The sequence below is a fragment of the Rhinatrema bivittatum genome, chromosome 2 (assembly GCF_901001135.1).
Source record: "Rhinatrema bivittatum chromosome 2, aRhiBiv1.1, whole genome shotgun sequence".
NCBI lineage: Eukaryota > Metazoa > Chordata > Amphibia > Gymnophiona > Rhinatrematidae > Rhinatrema > Rhinatrema bivittatum.
This window is the reverse complement of record NC_042616.1, coordinates 215,485,486-215,499,875: the sequence shown is the minus strand read 5'-3', so window position 1 is coordinate 215,499,875 and position 14,390 is coordinate 215,485,486. Positions and strand designations below refer to the sequence as shown.

At 41.9% G+C, this 14,390-nt stretch overlaps 1 protein-coding gene across 1 annotated transcript in view; it reads right to left on the bottom strand.

The window, feature by feature from the left end:
- The window catches only part of NFE2L3 (nuclear factor, erythroid 2 like 3), a 94,722-nt gene that overhangs the window by 33,285 nt on the left and 47,047 nt on the right, over window positions 1-14,390 (bottom strand). The window contains exon 3 of the mRNA XM_029589138.1: window positions 239-319. Coding sequence (XP_029444998.1) covers window positions 239-319 — 81 coding nt within the window. The remainder of the gene's footprint in view (window positions 1-238; window positions 320-14,390) is intronic.

The following is a 14,390-nucleotide window of genomic DNA, read 5'->3' as shown; positions in this document are numbered from 1 at the left end:
CTGCTGTTTTCACCCTCCTCCCTCATCACATCACTCTTTCCGTCTGCCTCCCCTAATACATGCTGCCACTCTCTCGCCCAGCAGCCCCGCTCCAGCCACTGTCTCCTGGAGATCACTGCCTCCACCCTTGCTGGACTATGCTGTGAATATGAGACAAGGTAGTTTTCTGGAAACACAAAAAAAAAAATAAAAATCATGTTTGGACCCATACAGTAAAGGCAAATGGTCAGAACCTTACCTCTAGTTCGTTTCCTGTCTCTGCCAACAAATGAATGACTTCCTCTAATAGAAGGGAGGAGTCTGCTGAGTTTCTGTTCCTCTGTTAAGAAAACAGATAGTACATTCAGTTTAAAATATGGACCACTGCACATTGACCATAAAGCTGTATTTCTGCAAGGCGGCAATTATGCTGACTGGAGTACTTTTTACCCAACAACAGTTCAGATGTTCTATTCAAAGAGTTATGGTTTTGTAATAGCTTGTATTGTACTTTCCTTGACTATTCATCCTCATCTTACATTTTTCACCCTTCATCTTCAAAACACCTCTCCCTAACTGCATGCCGGAGGGGCTCCGGGGAGCCCTTGCAAGCCTGAGTGTGGGATGGCAACCTTCCCAAAGGCTCGCACTTGACTCTACTGCTTGACCAGAAGCAGCCATCCCCTCTGCCTCCCTGCGCTGACTACCTTCATAGCAAAAAAACAGCCATATTTCTGGCCCATTTAACTTTAGGTCTTGTATTCACTGTTCACACTAATGAAAAATACTTTGTTGACTATTACACTTATTATGAGCTATTAACGGAAGGTACAACCACCAATTGGATTGTGGGATCTCAAATACATTGTTCCAAAGCTTATAAAAAAACAGGCTTAGAAGTTTAGTCTGCAATTATTTGTTCTAATAAAATTTTAAGATAATCAATGCACAGAATATGTCATACCTAAAATTAACCTTGCAAAGGATATAGACAAGAGTACAAGAAGTTCAGACAAGGGCTATCAAAATGGTGCTGTTTGCAACAAAAGTCCTAGGAAATGATGTTTAAGGACATTAATATATCCTAGGGGAGAGGAGAGAAAGGGAGGATAGGATTTACGTCTCTATACTACAAAAAGTATAACGTACAAGCAGCAAATATTTTTCAGTAGAAAGGAAGTCTAGAATAAGAGATCATGAGGTGAGACACAAAAGGAGTAGATTCAGAATTAAAATTAGAAAATATTTGTTCAGGAAAGGTGATGGATGCAACAACAGTAAAAATTCAATAAAGCATGGGATGTGCACAAAGTATATTCAGTTGCAAAGGGAAAGTCAGAGACCCTACTATCCCAGTATGGCCTTACAATAGAAATAAATTAGGCAAACTAAAATTTTATACCATCATATTTTATGTACCTTCAAAATCCTTACAGGCCAATTTTAAAACGAACACTGGAATTTTAAATCATGCATGCGCATGATTTAAAATACGCCTAGCGCGGTGAAATATGCTCCTAATTTTAAGAGGTTACTCGACAAACCTATTTTATGTATCTTCCATAAGATTTTGCCAGTTTAAACACACATACTTAAGCAGATTTTAAAAACATGCTTGCGCAAGGGACATTCACAGTTTTTCCCAATTAGTCCACCAGTTTACCTAGTCAATATAGAGGTCTTCCAGACCCCTCTGGTTCTTCACCCTGCATGCCCCCCCGCCAGCTGACTCTGACCCTTCACTCTGTCATGTAAGCCCTAAACGCGAGATCTGCAGGCTTGCTCCGCATCAGTAAAGTTAGACAAACAAGCACCGTGCCCTGTGACCTCAGATTTTAATACACAGAGCATGCGCATCAGTTGGCCCCACCCAGGAACACCCATGCCACGCCCCTTTTCCACCTTTTATTTTCGGCACGCACATGGGTATATACGCGCATAAATCACAGCTTTTAAAATCCATGTTGCTCATGCATGGCCCACATACACCAATATGTGGGCAATTTTGTGCAACGTTTTTAAAATTGACTCAGCCACACTGCTTTACCCATCTAAACTGTCGTAAAATTCAATACATTTGGCTATGTAGTAAATTTTCAATAGTTATAGGTTTGTTAGAGAGATACTGCAGTTCAGAATCCCTTAATTTATTTAAAATCATTATCCAATAGCTTGTCAATCTAGAACTGCGGGCATAACTATAAACCTTTAGTCATCTCTCAATCTAGGTACCAAAGATTAGTTAACCTTAAAGATGGGTAAACCTTGTCAAACGCTACGCGATTGTCCTGAAACCAATGCCCGTTTGCAGCCGCTGGGAGGCTGAGTTGATCATTCTTGTGCCAGTTGAAAGTGTTTTTATTCATGCCATGTACAATTTAATCTGAAAGAGCTAGTCAATAAGGACTCAACTCAAAGGAAAATAATCCAAGAGAGACAAGTCTACAGATCCCAAATTTATCATACCTTCACTGAAGCATGTTTGAGGTGCAATTTGTGAAGATACTAAGATATGGCTCAAGACCACAGACGTTTTGCACATGGATTTATAATAAGAGAAATTTCGGAATATCCATATTAGAATCAGGTCAAAAGAGTGTAATAGCAGTTCCTGCTGCCAACATGCTTCACTTGATCAAAATAGAATATTCATCCTCAGTTCAGCTGTTCTGCACTTTAGTCTATGCAAGGAAGGGAAGCCATCATTTATCCCTGTGAGAGAGAAACAAAACACAGATCTGCTTTTTTGGATTTGATGGGTATTTGTGACTCAGATTGGCCAATATTGAAGACGAGGTTCTGGACTCTTTGACCTTGGTGTGACCCAGCATGGCATTTCTTGCGTTCATACCATATGAAAAACAACTCCTGCCTGACTTTGTTCCGTGTGAAATTTCAATTCAGAAACAGACCCTCATCATGCTCCTCTCCTGAGCAGCCAAACCTCCTTTGCTCTCCTCCTTGGCCACCTCAAAAAAGGCAGAAGGAAAAAAATGTGACTACTCAAAATCTGAATCTGCCCCTTCCTGGAAAAAAGCCAACAGTCTGGGAGATCATTTTTATTTATTTATTTATTTATTTAACGTTTTTCTATACCGACGTTCGCACGAGACATCACATCGGTTTCCAGACAACAGAATAATTCAGCCAACTGGGCTTTACATTACAACTGATGTAGTAACTGGGGTGGGGGGGCAGGGATTTTAAGTGAATATATAGAACAGGGGAGGGGTAGGGGGTGGACTATTAACAGGGGGGTTGAATTATGTACATCCTATATACAAGGCGAGCGGGGGGAGGTGAGAGGGGGGGGCTAAAGAAGAGAGAGGAAAGAGGAGGACGCTTGGAGGCTTCGGAGGAAAGTAGGGGTTTGAGAAGAGTGAGAGGGAAGGGAGGATGGAGTGGAAGGGGGAATGGAGAGGCGGAGTAGGAGGAACGGGACAGAGTCATTAGGAGTAGGCCTGCGTGAAAAGCCACGTCTTAAGTTTCTGTCTGAATTTCTTTGGACAGATTTCGAGGCGTAGATTGGTGGGCATTGAGTTCCACAGCTTGGGACCAGCTAAGGAGATGGAGCGTTGTTTAGTGGATGCGAAGTGGTATAGATTGCTTAGACACACAAATAGAATAGACACACAAATCATGTGTCTATTCCTCCAAACCTGCACCCTGTCTGGGAAAAAAAAAAAAGGGAATGCTTTTAGTTGTATCTTAAAGTCCTATGGCACTTTATAGCTCACAAGTTCGTCTGCAAGGAGTTCCAAAGCAAGGGCCTGGCAACTGAAAAGGTTGTGTCACAGGACCCCGCCAAATACAGATTCGGATAACTTTATTGTTGTGACAATTTTATGTGTATTACAATGTGCTACACAGAATGATTAAAACAAAAAGGGTAAGGAAAGAAAGGGAAAAAAAGTTATTTACAAAACAAGTCAACTGGGGGTATATGTAAATGCACTGGGCTGTGGGGATGGTATATCCAAAAGGTCCTGACCGGCAGATCGCAGGGTGCGAGATGTCAGATAATTTCAAGTCTGTACTGATACAGAGTGATGTATCAACATTTAGAGATTTATGAATAATCGTTACGATCCTGAACCTCATTTGCCATCATTTTTTGTAACCAATACAGAGCCTGTAATACAGAAGTAATATGGGAGTAGAAACTCGAGCAGTCATGTTCTGGGTAATCTGTAGAGCCCTAAGACTGTTAGCAGGCAGTCTGATATAAACAGAATTACAACAGCCTAACCAAGTTGGAATTAACACCTGTAGAACTGTGCTCAAATCCGGCAAACTATGAAACGGCTTCAGTTTTCGCAGAAAACGATTTGAAAAATGCTGCTCTTACCATGGTGTTCACATGGGCATGAAAGGATAAATCCAGCTCAAATATAATCCACGTTTCTAGCCAGGATCGATATAGGAATTACAAAGTTATGATGCTGCAGAGACAGATGAATCTCTAAAGAAAGCAAGCTGCTTACCCAATTGCCTCAGTTTTCCCGATACTGAGGGTCAATCCAGTTTCAAATATTCAATGCTCTATTTCAGTCAGGTATTTGGATGCCAATGCCAAAGCATCCACAAAAGATGTAGCAAAAGGAATAAAAAACTGAATGTTATCAGCATATCCCTCTGTATCCCACTCCTAAACTTGCAGGATTTTACATATAGGAGTCAGGATGATAATAAATAATGCCACTGATAGAAACAAGGCATAAGAACATAAGAAAATGCCATACTGGGTCAGACCAAGGGTCCATCAAGCTCAGCATCCTGCTTCCAACAGTGGCCAATCCAGGCCACAAGAACCTGGCAAGTACCCAAAAACTAAGTCTATTCCATGTTACCATTGTTAATGGCAGTGGCTATTCTCTAGGTGAACTTAATAGCAGGTAATGGACTTCTCTCCTCCAAGAACTTATCCAATCCTTTTTTAAACACAGCTATACTAACTGCACTAACCACATCCTCTGGCAACTAATTCCAGAGTTTAATTTTGTGTTGAGTAAAAAAGAACTTTCTCCGATTAGTTTTAAATGTGCCCCATGCTAACTTCATGGAGTGCCTCCTAGTCTTTCTATTATCCGAAAGAGTAAAAAAACGATTCACATCTACCCGTTCTAGACCTCATGATTTTAAACACCTCTATCATATCCCCCCTCAGTCGTCTCTTCTCCAAGCTGAAAAGACCCAACCTCTTTAGTCCTTCCTCATAGGGGAGTTGTTCCATTCCCCTTATCATTTTGGTAGCCCTTCTCTGTACCTTCTCCATCGCAATTATATCTTTTTTGAGATGCGGCGACCAGAATTGTACACAGTATTCAAGGTGTGGTCTCACCATGGAGCAATACAGAGGCATTATGACATTTTCCGTTTTATTCACCATTCCCTTCCTAATAATTCCCAACATTCTGTTTGCTTTTTTGACTGCGGCAGCACACTGAACGGACAATTTCAATGTGTTATCCACTATGACACCTAGATCTCTTTCTTGGGTTGTAGCACCTAATATGGAACCCAACATTGTGTAATTATAGCATGGGTTATTTTTCCCTATATGCATCACCTTGCACTTATCCACATTAAATTTCATCTGCCATTTGTATGCCCAACTTTCCAGTCTCACAAGGTCTTCCTGCAATTTATCACAATCTGCTTGTGATTTAACTACTCTGAACAATTTTGATTATCTCACTCATCGTATTTCTTTCCAGATCATTTATAAATATATTGAAAAGTAAGGGTCCCAATACAGATCCCTGAGGCACTCCACTGTCCACTCCCTTCCACTGAGAAAATTGTCCATTTAATCCTACTTTCTGTTTCCTGGCTTTTAGCCAGTTTGCAAACCATGAAAGGACATCGCCACCTATCCCATGACTTTTTACTTTTCCTAGAAGCTCTCATGAGGAACTTTGTCAAACGCCTTCTGAAAATCCAAGTATACTATATCTACTGGTTCACCTTTATCCACATGTTTATTAACTCCTTCAAAAAAGTGAAGAAAATTTGTGAGGCAAGACTTGCCCTGGGTAAAGCCATGCTGACTTTGTTCCATTAAACCATGTCTTTCTATATGTTCTGTGATTTTGATGTTTAGAACACTTTCCACTATTTTTCCTGGCACTGAAGTCAGGCTAACCGGTCTGTAGTTTCCCAGATCGCCCCTGGAGCAGGGCTGAACCCCATACGAAACTATAAGAATACCGTAGACCCTATCTTAATGTACTTTTTCCTGTCATCCAGATAAGACAAACCACATCAACACTACCCCACAATTACCTAATATCCTTATATAGTCGAGTTGCTCTGTGGACAGCAGGATGTCAGTCCTCACACATTGGCAACATCTGATGGAGCCCGGCATGGAAAACTTATGACAAATTTTCTAGAACTTTCACTGAGCCTCTCTGAGCATGCGCTGCCATGCAATATACCACGTGGCTACATGGAGTCCCCTCAGGCTTATAACATAGACATTTGAAAAAAAAATAAGTGGAGACAACTCCATGGGGAGGTAGCGGGTCTTGTGAAGATTGACATCCTACTGTTCTCTGAGAACACCTGTTACAGGAAAGTAGCTCTGCTTTCTCCAAGGATAAGTAGGTTGGAAGTCCTCACACATGGGTGAACCCCTAGCTATAGGCAGCCCCCTCAACAAAAAAAGGAGACCAACAAAACTGGTGGCAACAGGCACAACATTTTATTGTTTACAGGAGGGGGGCTGCCTGAACAGAAATAATGGGCCCTAGGTGGGAACAGAATTGGGTTCTAAACCTCAAACAAGTTCATGCATTGCCCATCCCTACCCAAACAGTATTGTCTTGCAATTGAGTGGATGAACTCCACATCACAGCTCTACAGATCTCCTCCATGGGGACTGCTCCCAACTGGGCCAACGTCACTGCCATGGCTCAGAGTGAGCCTTGGCATGACCCCCCCAAGATGCAATATGGCCAGGACACAACAGAAGGAGATGCAGTCTGCCAGCCAATTGAAAAGCAGCTGCTTGGCAATGGCAATCCCCAGCTTGTTCTGATCAAAAGAAACAAAACGCTGGGTGGACTATCTGTGGGCTTCTGTCCGCTCCAGATAGAAGGCTAAGGTTCTCTTGCTGTTCAAACTGTGCAGGGCTTGTTGCCTTGGTGCGAATGGGGTCTCGGAAAATATCTTGGTAGGATGATGGACTGGTTAAGATGGAAGCCTGACAGCACCTTAGGCAGGAACTTAGGGTGGCAAGATCTTAGTGTGAGGTGGATAAGTCACTAAGGCCTGGAGCTTGCTGAACCTGCACACAAAGTGACCAAACACGACCATCCAGGTCAGGTACTTCAGGTCACAGGAGCACAGCGGCTCAAAAGGGGCTTTCATTAGCCGAATTAAAAACTATGTTGAGGTCCCGGGACTTGGCGGGAACTCTTAGGGGAGGCTTCAGCTGAAGCAGACCCCACATGAAATGTACAACTGAAGGCTGTACAGAGTTGGGCTTACTCTACACCAAGTGATAATCATACTCAAATGAATCCGAGTTGGTCTTGAGACCAGCTTCATATAGGTGCAGAAGATAGTCAAGCAGAAGAAAAGGTCTAGGGCCTTTTGCTCACATCACACGGAAACCCTCCTCCATTTCAGTCCGTAAATGGTAAATTTTCCCAATGGAAAAAGGTGAATAGTGGAGTGTCTCAGGGATCTGTTTTGGGACCACTACTTTTTAATATATTTATAAATGATCTGGAAATGGGAAAAAACAAGTGAGGTGATCAAATTCGCTGATGACACAAAATTATTCAAAGTTGTTAAGTCACAAGAGGATTGTGAGAAACTGCAAAGAGGACATTGCAAAATTGGGAGACTGGACATGCAAATGGCAAATTAAATTTAATATAGACAAGTGCAAAGTGATACACTTAGGGAAGAGTAAACCAAATTATAGCTACATAATGCAAGACTCCACATTATGAGTCACCATCGAAAAGGATCTAGGTGTCATCACTGAAAATACGTTGAAATCTTTTGCTCAGTGTACAGCAATAGTCAATCTGGCACAAAGGCATTGGGAGCTGATCTATAGCTGCTCAGCTGTATGGAGCAGAACTTCAACTTGTCTTCCGAAACAAACAGGTCATTCACTAGCTTTTCCCAGTGACTAAGCAGTCCGTGATCCCTTCAAAGGATCACTCTGTTATAACACTCTGCTGGGGCAGCCTGCAGTGTTCTAGATTCCCAGGAGGTAGGCTGCCTGGCATTGGGCACTGAGATGTCCTATCCATGATCAGATTTGGAGGGCCTTCTGGCATAGGGTGTAAAAGCCAGTACCTCCCTGCTTGTTTATGATGTCTGTTTGGTTGTCCATCTGGATCAAGATTCTCTTTCTTGAAAGAGAGCGAGAAACCTCAGAGAACAGCAGATGGGCTTGCAGCGTCACATAGTTGATTTGTACATGATTCTCTGTCTCAGACCTTAATCCTTGTGTCCATGCTGCATCGGTGCGTACCCTCCACTCCTTGGAGGAGGCATTAGTAGAAAGAATCACTTGATATGGAGGAAGACACAATGAAAGGCCAACCTTTAAAACTTCCAGATTATCCACCACTGAAGGAATCCTTTCATCCGAGGTGGTCAGATTTATGGGATAAAGGCTGATAAAGCTGATCTCATTGGCACTGAAGGCCCTCCATGTGCAGATGAGTCAGACGAACCATCTGCACCACAGCATCCATGCATCAGAAGAGGAACAGGACCAACCTTGCTGATGCCTGGTCCTGTTGAAGAGACCTTACCAGGTCTACCAGCAGTGTGTGTTTCTTTTGTTGGGGAGAAATGCTTTCTCCTGAATCAAAAATTATCCAGGCTCCTATTAACTGAATTCTTGAGCCAGAATCAATTTTTTTTTAATTGACAGTTTTATTAGAACACAACCATCTACAACTGCATGAAAAAACAGTACATCAAGTCAAACCTATCATCCCTCTCATACACTTATCCATCACAAAAATATCGATATCTGAGGACCAAAGACAGAGCATATCACACAACTAAAAGAATAAGAGTAACAATAAGAATCATGAATGTTTTCATTATTTGTATCCCCCCCGAGGCATGACAACTGCACATTCCACATCTCACACCAACAATTTAGCACTTCTTTTACTATAATACATATCTGTGCCATAATTTCTCTAATTTAGGAAGCTATTTCCCGCTTGATTGTGATAAGCCAATTTAAATAATAAATCTGGGCTAACCACTGCATAACTCTGAATAGGGATGGTCCCAAAAAACAAAGCGGAAGCCGATCCAAGATTGCTATGCAGCGGTAAGAAAAGAAGAGGAGGATCGGTGTATAAAAGGACTTTTATTTGTTTTCACATATATTTTGTATGAGACTATCTCAGGCTCCTATTCAGACTTGGGAAAATTCAAAAGAAAGGAAAAAAAAACCAAAAACACAACAAGAGATCTTTAGGGACAGTGGTCCCCACAATCTCACCCATCATCCTTATGATGTCATCCCAGAATTCAACATCATGGGACAGTCCCACCACCTATGTAAAAAGGTACCTAGCGAGCCACAGTTTCGCTAACAGGACTCATCCAAGGTGGGGTACAACAAATGCAATCTGGCAGGTGCGAGATACCATCAATATAGCATTTTATAACTGTTTTCTACCTCTGACACTGAGATGGAGCACACGTTAAAAAAAGCAAAACATAAATCCCATCTCACTTCCCCCAACTCACAATGCAAGTCTTTCCCCCAAACCAAAATATGTGGAGGGGGTGGTTTAAGTTCTTTATTTAAAAAGCTATATAGTCTAGAAATCCCCCTAGTGACCACGTGAGCCTTATCACAGAATCCTTCAAAAAGATTTTCCCTCTCTCAAACTCCCCTTAACCACCTTTTGAGAAAGAAAATGAAGGTAGTAATCAGAAGAATCTAAATGAAAAGCAGACATCTCCTCCTGAAAATCTCTTGGTTTCAACCCACTCCAAAGATGTTCCAATCTACTACGACCCCTCTCCTCCCAATGTCTCGCAACCGGAGATAAAATCTTTATTCATAAAAATAGGGGTTCCGTAAAAATAGGATCTATCACTCACCAAATCAGATTTCTACTTTTCACAGATTTTTTTTTTATTTTTTTTATTTTTTTTAGAGTGAGAGCAATCAGAAGAGATAAACAGCTAGGGAGCCTTTGTGCTTTATTAGGTAGCCACACAAGAATATCTGGAGGAATACCATTCAAATAGAGTCGTTTCTAAACCCACTCATCTTTTTCCCCGAGCCCCTATGCCAATCAAAAATGAATCTAAGCTGCGTTGCACTATAGTACCAGGTCAGGCAAGGGACCCCCAGCCCCCGACTTTAGGCAAATATAGAACCCGGCGCCCCACCCTAGGAGGCCATCTCTTCCATATGAAATGAAAAAAAGTTTGCATTGCCAGAGAGATAGACAGGCATCCAGAATATCAATGGGTAAGGTTTGGAACAAATAATTCAACTTAGGGAGTATATTCTTTTTTATGGCTGCTGCTCTTCCCAGCCATGACAAGTCAATCCTGTCCCGCTTAAGCATAACCTCAGAGATATTCTATTTATTTAAGAATTTTTATACCGGTATTAGTTGAAACATCTGTTTACAGTGGATCTATAGAGTGGAAATACAACAAACAGAGGATAGGGGAGGGGGTACAAGAACCGATAGGAGTAGCATAGAAAGAGCAGTAACAAACGCAAGAGCAACTTGAAACAAGTGCACTGCAATTATAACATAACTATGTACAAGGATTGGGTTATGTCTGGAGGAATAGGGGAGCGATTAGGCAGGGGGCTCTTAATGGTTCTGAGGGCAGGCTTGTTTGAATAACCAAGTCTTTAGTTGGGATCTGAATTTCAAGGGGCATCTTCTGCCAAAGCCCATCATAATTCATGGCAAAAAGCCTATTTAGATTCTCACCCACTTTCACTCCTAAGTATTTCACTTCAGCAGGTCTGAAATTTAAAGGGGAACAGTCTTAATTGCAGCTACCCCCTCCACAGGAATAAAAATATTCAGAAACTCTGATTTTCCAGCATTCAATTGATACCCAGAAATTCTGCTGAATTTCGCTAGTTCCTCTACAAGCAAAGAAAGAGGTTTCTGGGAACGCTATTGTGAATAGAACATCATCGGCAAACGTGGAAAGTTCATAATCCTGATCTCCCACTGTAATCCCTTGAATCTCCTCAGTTGCCCAAATTTTAATCACCAATGGCTCAAGGTATAGTGTGAAAAGTAGTGGGGAAAGTGAACAACCCTGCTGAGTGCCACAGCCAATAGGAAATGTCTCTGAGTACCCACCATTAATCTTTATGCAAGCACTGGAATTACTATAAAGCTTTCGTATCCAAGTGGAAAAATTACTTCTCAAACCCATTTTCTCTAGTAGAAAAAACAGATAGTCCCAATGAACCAGGTCAAATGCCTTCTCAGCATAGACCGTTAAAGCCAATGGGACCTGGGTTTCCTGAGCCCTCCAAGTCAAGTTAATCACCCTCTGCACATTGTTGGCAGCAAGCCTTCCTGGTATAAAACTAGTCTGATCTGAGTGAATCAGTGAATCCACCACCCTTCTCAGCCGGGATCTAGATTTATGAGCCACTCAGGGTTGCATCCCTCCCCAGCTTTGGTAAAACTGTAATACCTGCTATATTAGCTTTGGCAGCTATCTTGCCAGTTAGTAGCAAGTCATTAAAAGCCATTGTCAATGGACGTGCCACCACCGAACTCAGCTGTTTATAAAATCCTGCCAAAAATCCATCCAGCCCCGGGGCCTTACCCACCTTCATTTCTTTAATCACTTACAAAATTTCAAATTCCGACATTTCTTTATTCAACCGTTCTTACTGTATATGATCTACTTTGGGTAAATTTAAATCCCTTAAATAATCAGCAGTGTCTAACAGATTTAATATCCTGACCCATAGCATACACCTCCCGATAAAAAAACTGAAAACCTAGCTCTTACCTTCTCACTCTGACACCATTTCCCCATCTCTGCTTTTAATTTTGAGAATTTAATTCTGCATGATCCTAACTGAGTTTCCTAGCTAACAACCTACTGGCCTTATTCCCTCCCTCAAAAAAATTCTTGTTTAACCCTATCCATGTGGAACACAATCTCCTCCACATCCAGGGACTTCAGCTTTCCCCTTAGCTGCTCTAGTTGCCTCCCTAATTGAGAGAGTCAACCTGCCTCTTGTGGCAAACCTCCAACTTGGTTATATGATCTAGTATTTTCAATTACCGCTCCTCCTTTGCTTTCTTTAGATTGATAGCTAGAGCATCCTATTTACCCCAAACAACAGCTTTAAAACAATCCTATAATATGCCTACAGAGATTTCACCACTCATTTTCTGCCAGATATTCCTCCATCTCTTTACACAAAACTGTACAAAAATCTTGATCATCCAAGATACTCTCATTAAGCCTCCAATATCATTGTCCAGAATGTCCCCACAAACCATTAAAAGATATACAAACAGCTGCATGATCTGACCAAGTGATGGGTTCAATCCCTGATGAGGCTTTGTCCACTAAGAAAAAAAAAAAATCACTTAGAATAAACATTATGAGCCTTCGAGAAGAAGGTATAAATTTCATTCAGAAGGATGAAAGTGTCACCACACATCTACCAAATCCCATACGGCCATAAGGGATTTCAAACCCTGTCCAATCGATTTTGTAGCACCCCTATTCCCACCATTATTATCTAAGGATGGATATCCAGTAATATTAAAGGATCCCCCCCCCCCCCAACAATAATGTAACCTTCTGCCCAATGTTTCAAAACAGAGAACCCCTCTAAACAAACTTTCCCTGTCCAACATTTGGGCCATAGATATTGACTATAGTATAGCTATCTGTTGTGAAGTTTACCTGACTTAAAGTTATCTGCCCTCTAAATCCTAAGTACAGAGATTACATCCACCACCACATGTTATGAAAAAAAGATGCGTACTCCGCTATATTCAGAAGTGGCAGTAGCAGAGATATAAAATTGCACTGTATAGTGTTTGGAGAACATCAATCTTTCATATGTTTTCCATAAATGAGTTTCCTGACATAGGAGAATATCAACCTTCATTCGTACCGCATCCTTCAACAACTTCTTCCGCTTAGTATATGTGTTGAGACCTTTCACATTTCAAGATAGAAACTTTTATTGCCTCATCAATCAAAATACTTTGTCACCCCAGAGCTTCCTCCCATAGCCCAATCAAAAAGCACGGTGATGTCTCCTAGAACCAGAATCCTTCACAGAGATGGTCTTCCTTGTGCCACAAAAGGAATGTAATGCCCACACTCAGGCCCCACACCCCTGGCCCTCCCTTCCCCCTCCCCCACACACCAACTGCCTCCTTGAGGCATAATGACACACTTACCTCCTAGTAGCCCTCCATCTTCCCCAGATCCCTTAGTAATCTGTAAGCTTAAAGAACCTCTCATGAGAAAAATACACTGTGTTCCTCCTAAATGTAAGATCAATTAAGAGTCCTTGCAGATTTCCAAAGGCTAACAACAAGTCCAAGAAAAAGTCACAACTCTGGACACACAATATCCAAGCAAGTAAAGACTTCCAGCTCCAGACTGTTGTTCAAGTTGAATTACCCTGCGAAGATGCTGAGCAGCCTTTTCCCGTCATCCTGAATCCGCTGCCATTTTGCATTGGAAGCAACAATGGGACGCATGTTGGGGCCCGAACCCACAAGTAATCCTGCTGCTTGTAAAATCTTCAGCAACTCTTCCACAGTGCGGACCCGCAAGCTCACTCCATTTATAGTAAATTGCAGTCCAAATGGAAACAGCAACTTATAGCTATGACCTCCAGCTCGCAACACTTGGACAACATCTCTAAAGTCCCTCCTTTTCTTAATTGTAAGCGGGGGCAAATCTTGAAAAACTTCAAATTTTATGCTCATGCCACTGGATGTCTCTCAGTTGTCTTGCTTGGGCCATCACCTTTTCTTTCAATGCAAACTCATGGAAACAAACCACTATGTCCCGGGGCATGCTGTTTTGTGGTCTAGCCAAGGCTCTGTGCGCTCTTGCCATTTTAATTCTTGCTGGCTCCTCCGCTCCCTCAGCAGAATGTAATATGAAGCCACAAATATCAGTAATTACTTTCAGGCAATGTATGTATGCAGGCTCTTCAGTTATACCTCTGAATCGTAGGTTACCCCCACTTCTGGATCAATTCTTCAGGTCCTCCATCCAGCCTTTAAGCTTCATATGATCCTCTTGAAGGAGTTGCAGCTCTTCCTGGATGCTTTCAGTTGCACTTTCCTGCTCATCCTGCCGGTGTTCCACAGACTCCATGCGGTCACCTAACTCAGTAAACTCGCTCCTCAGCTCAGAGAAGGATT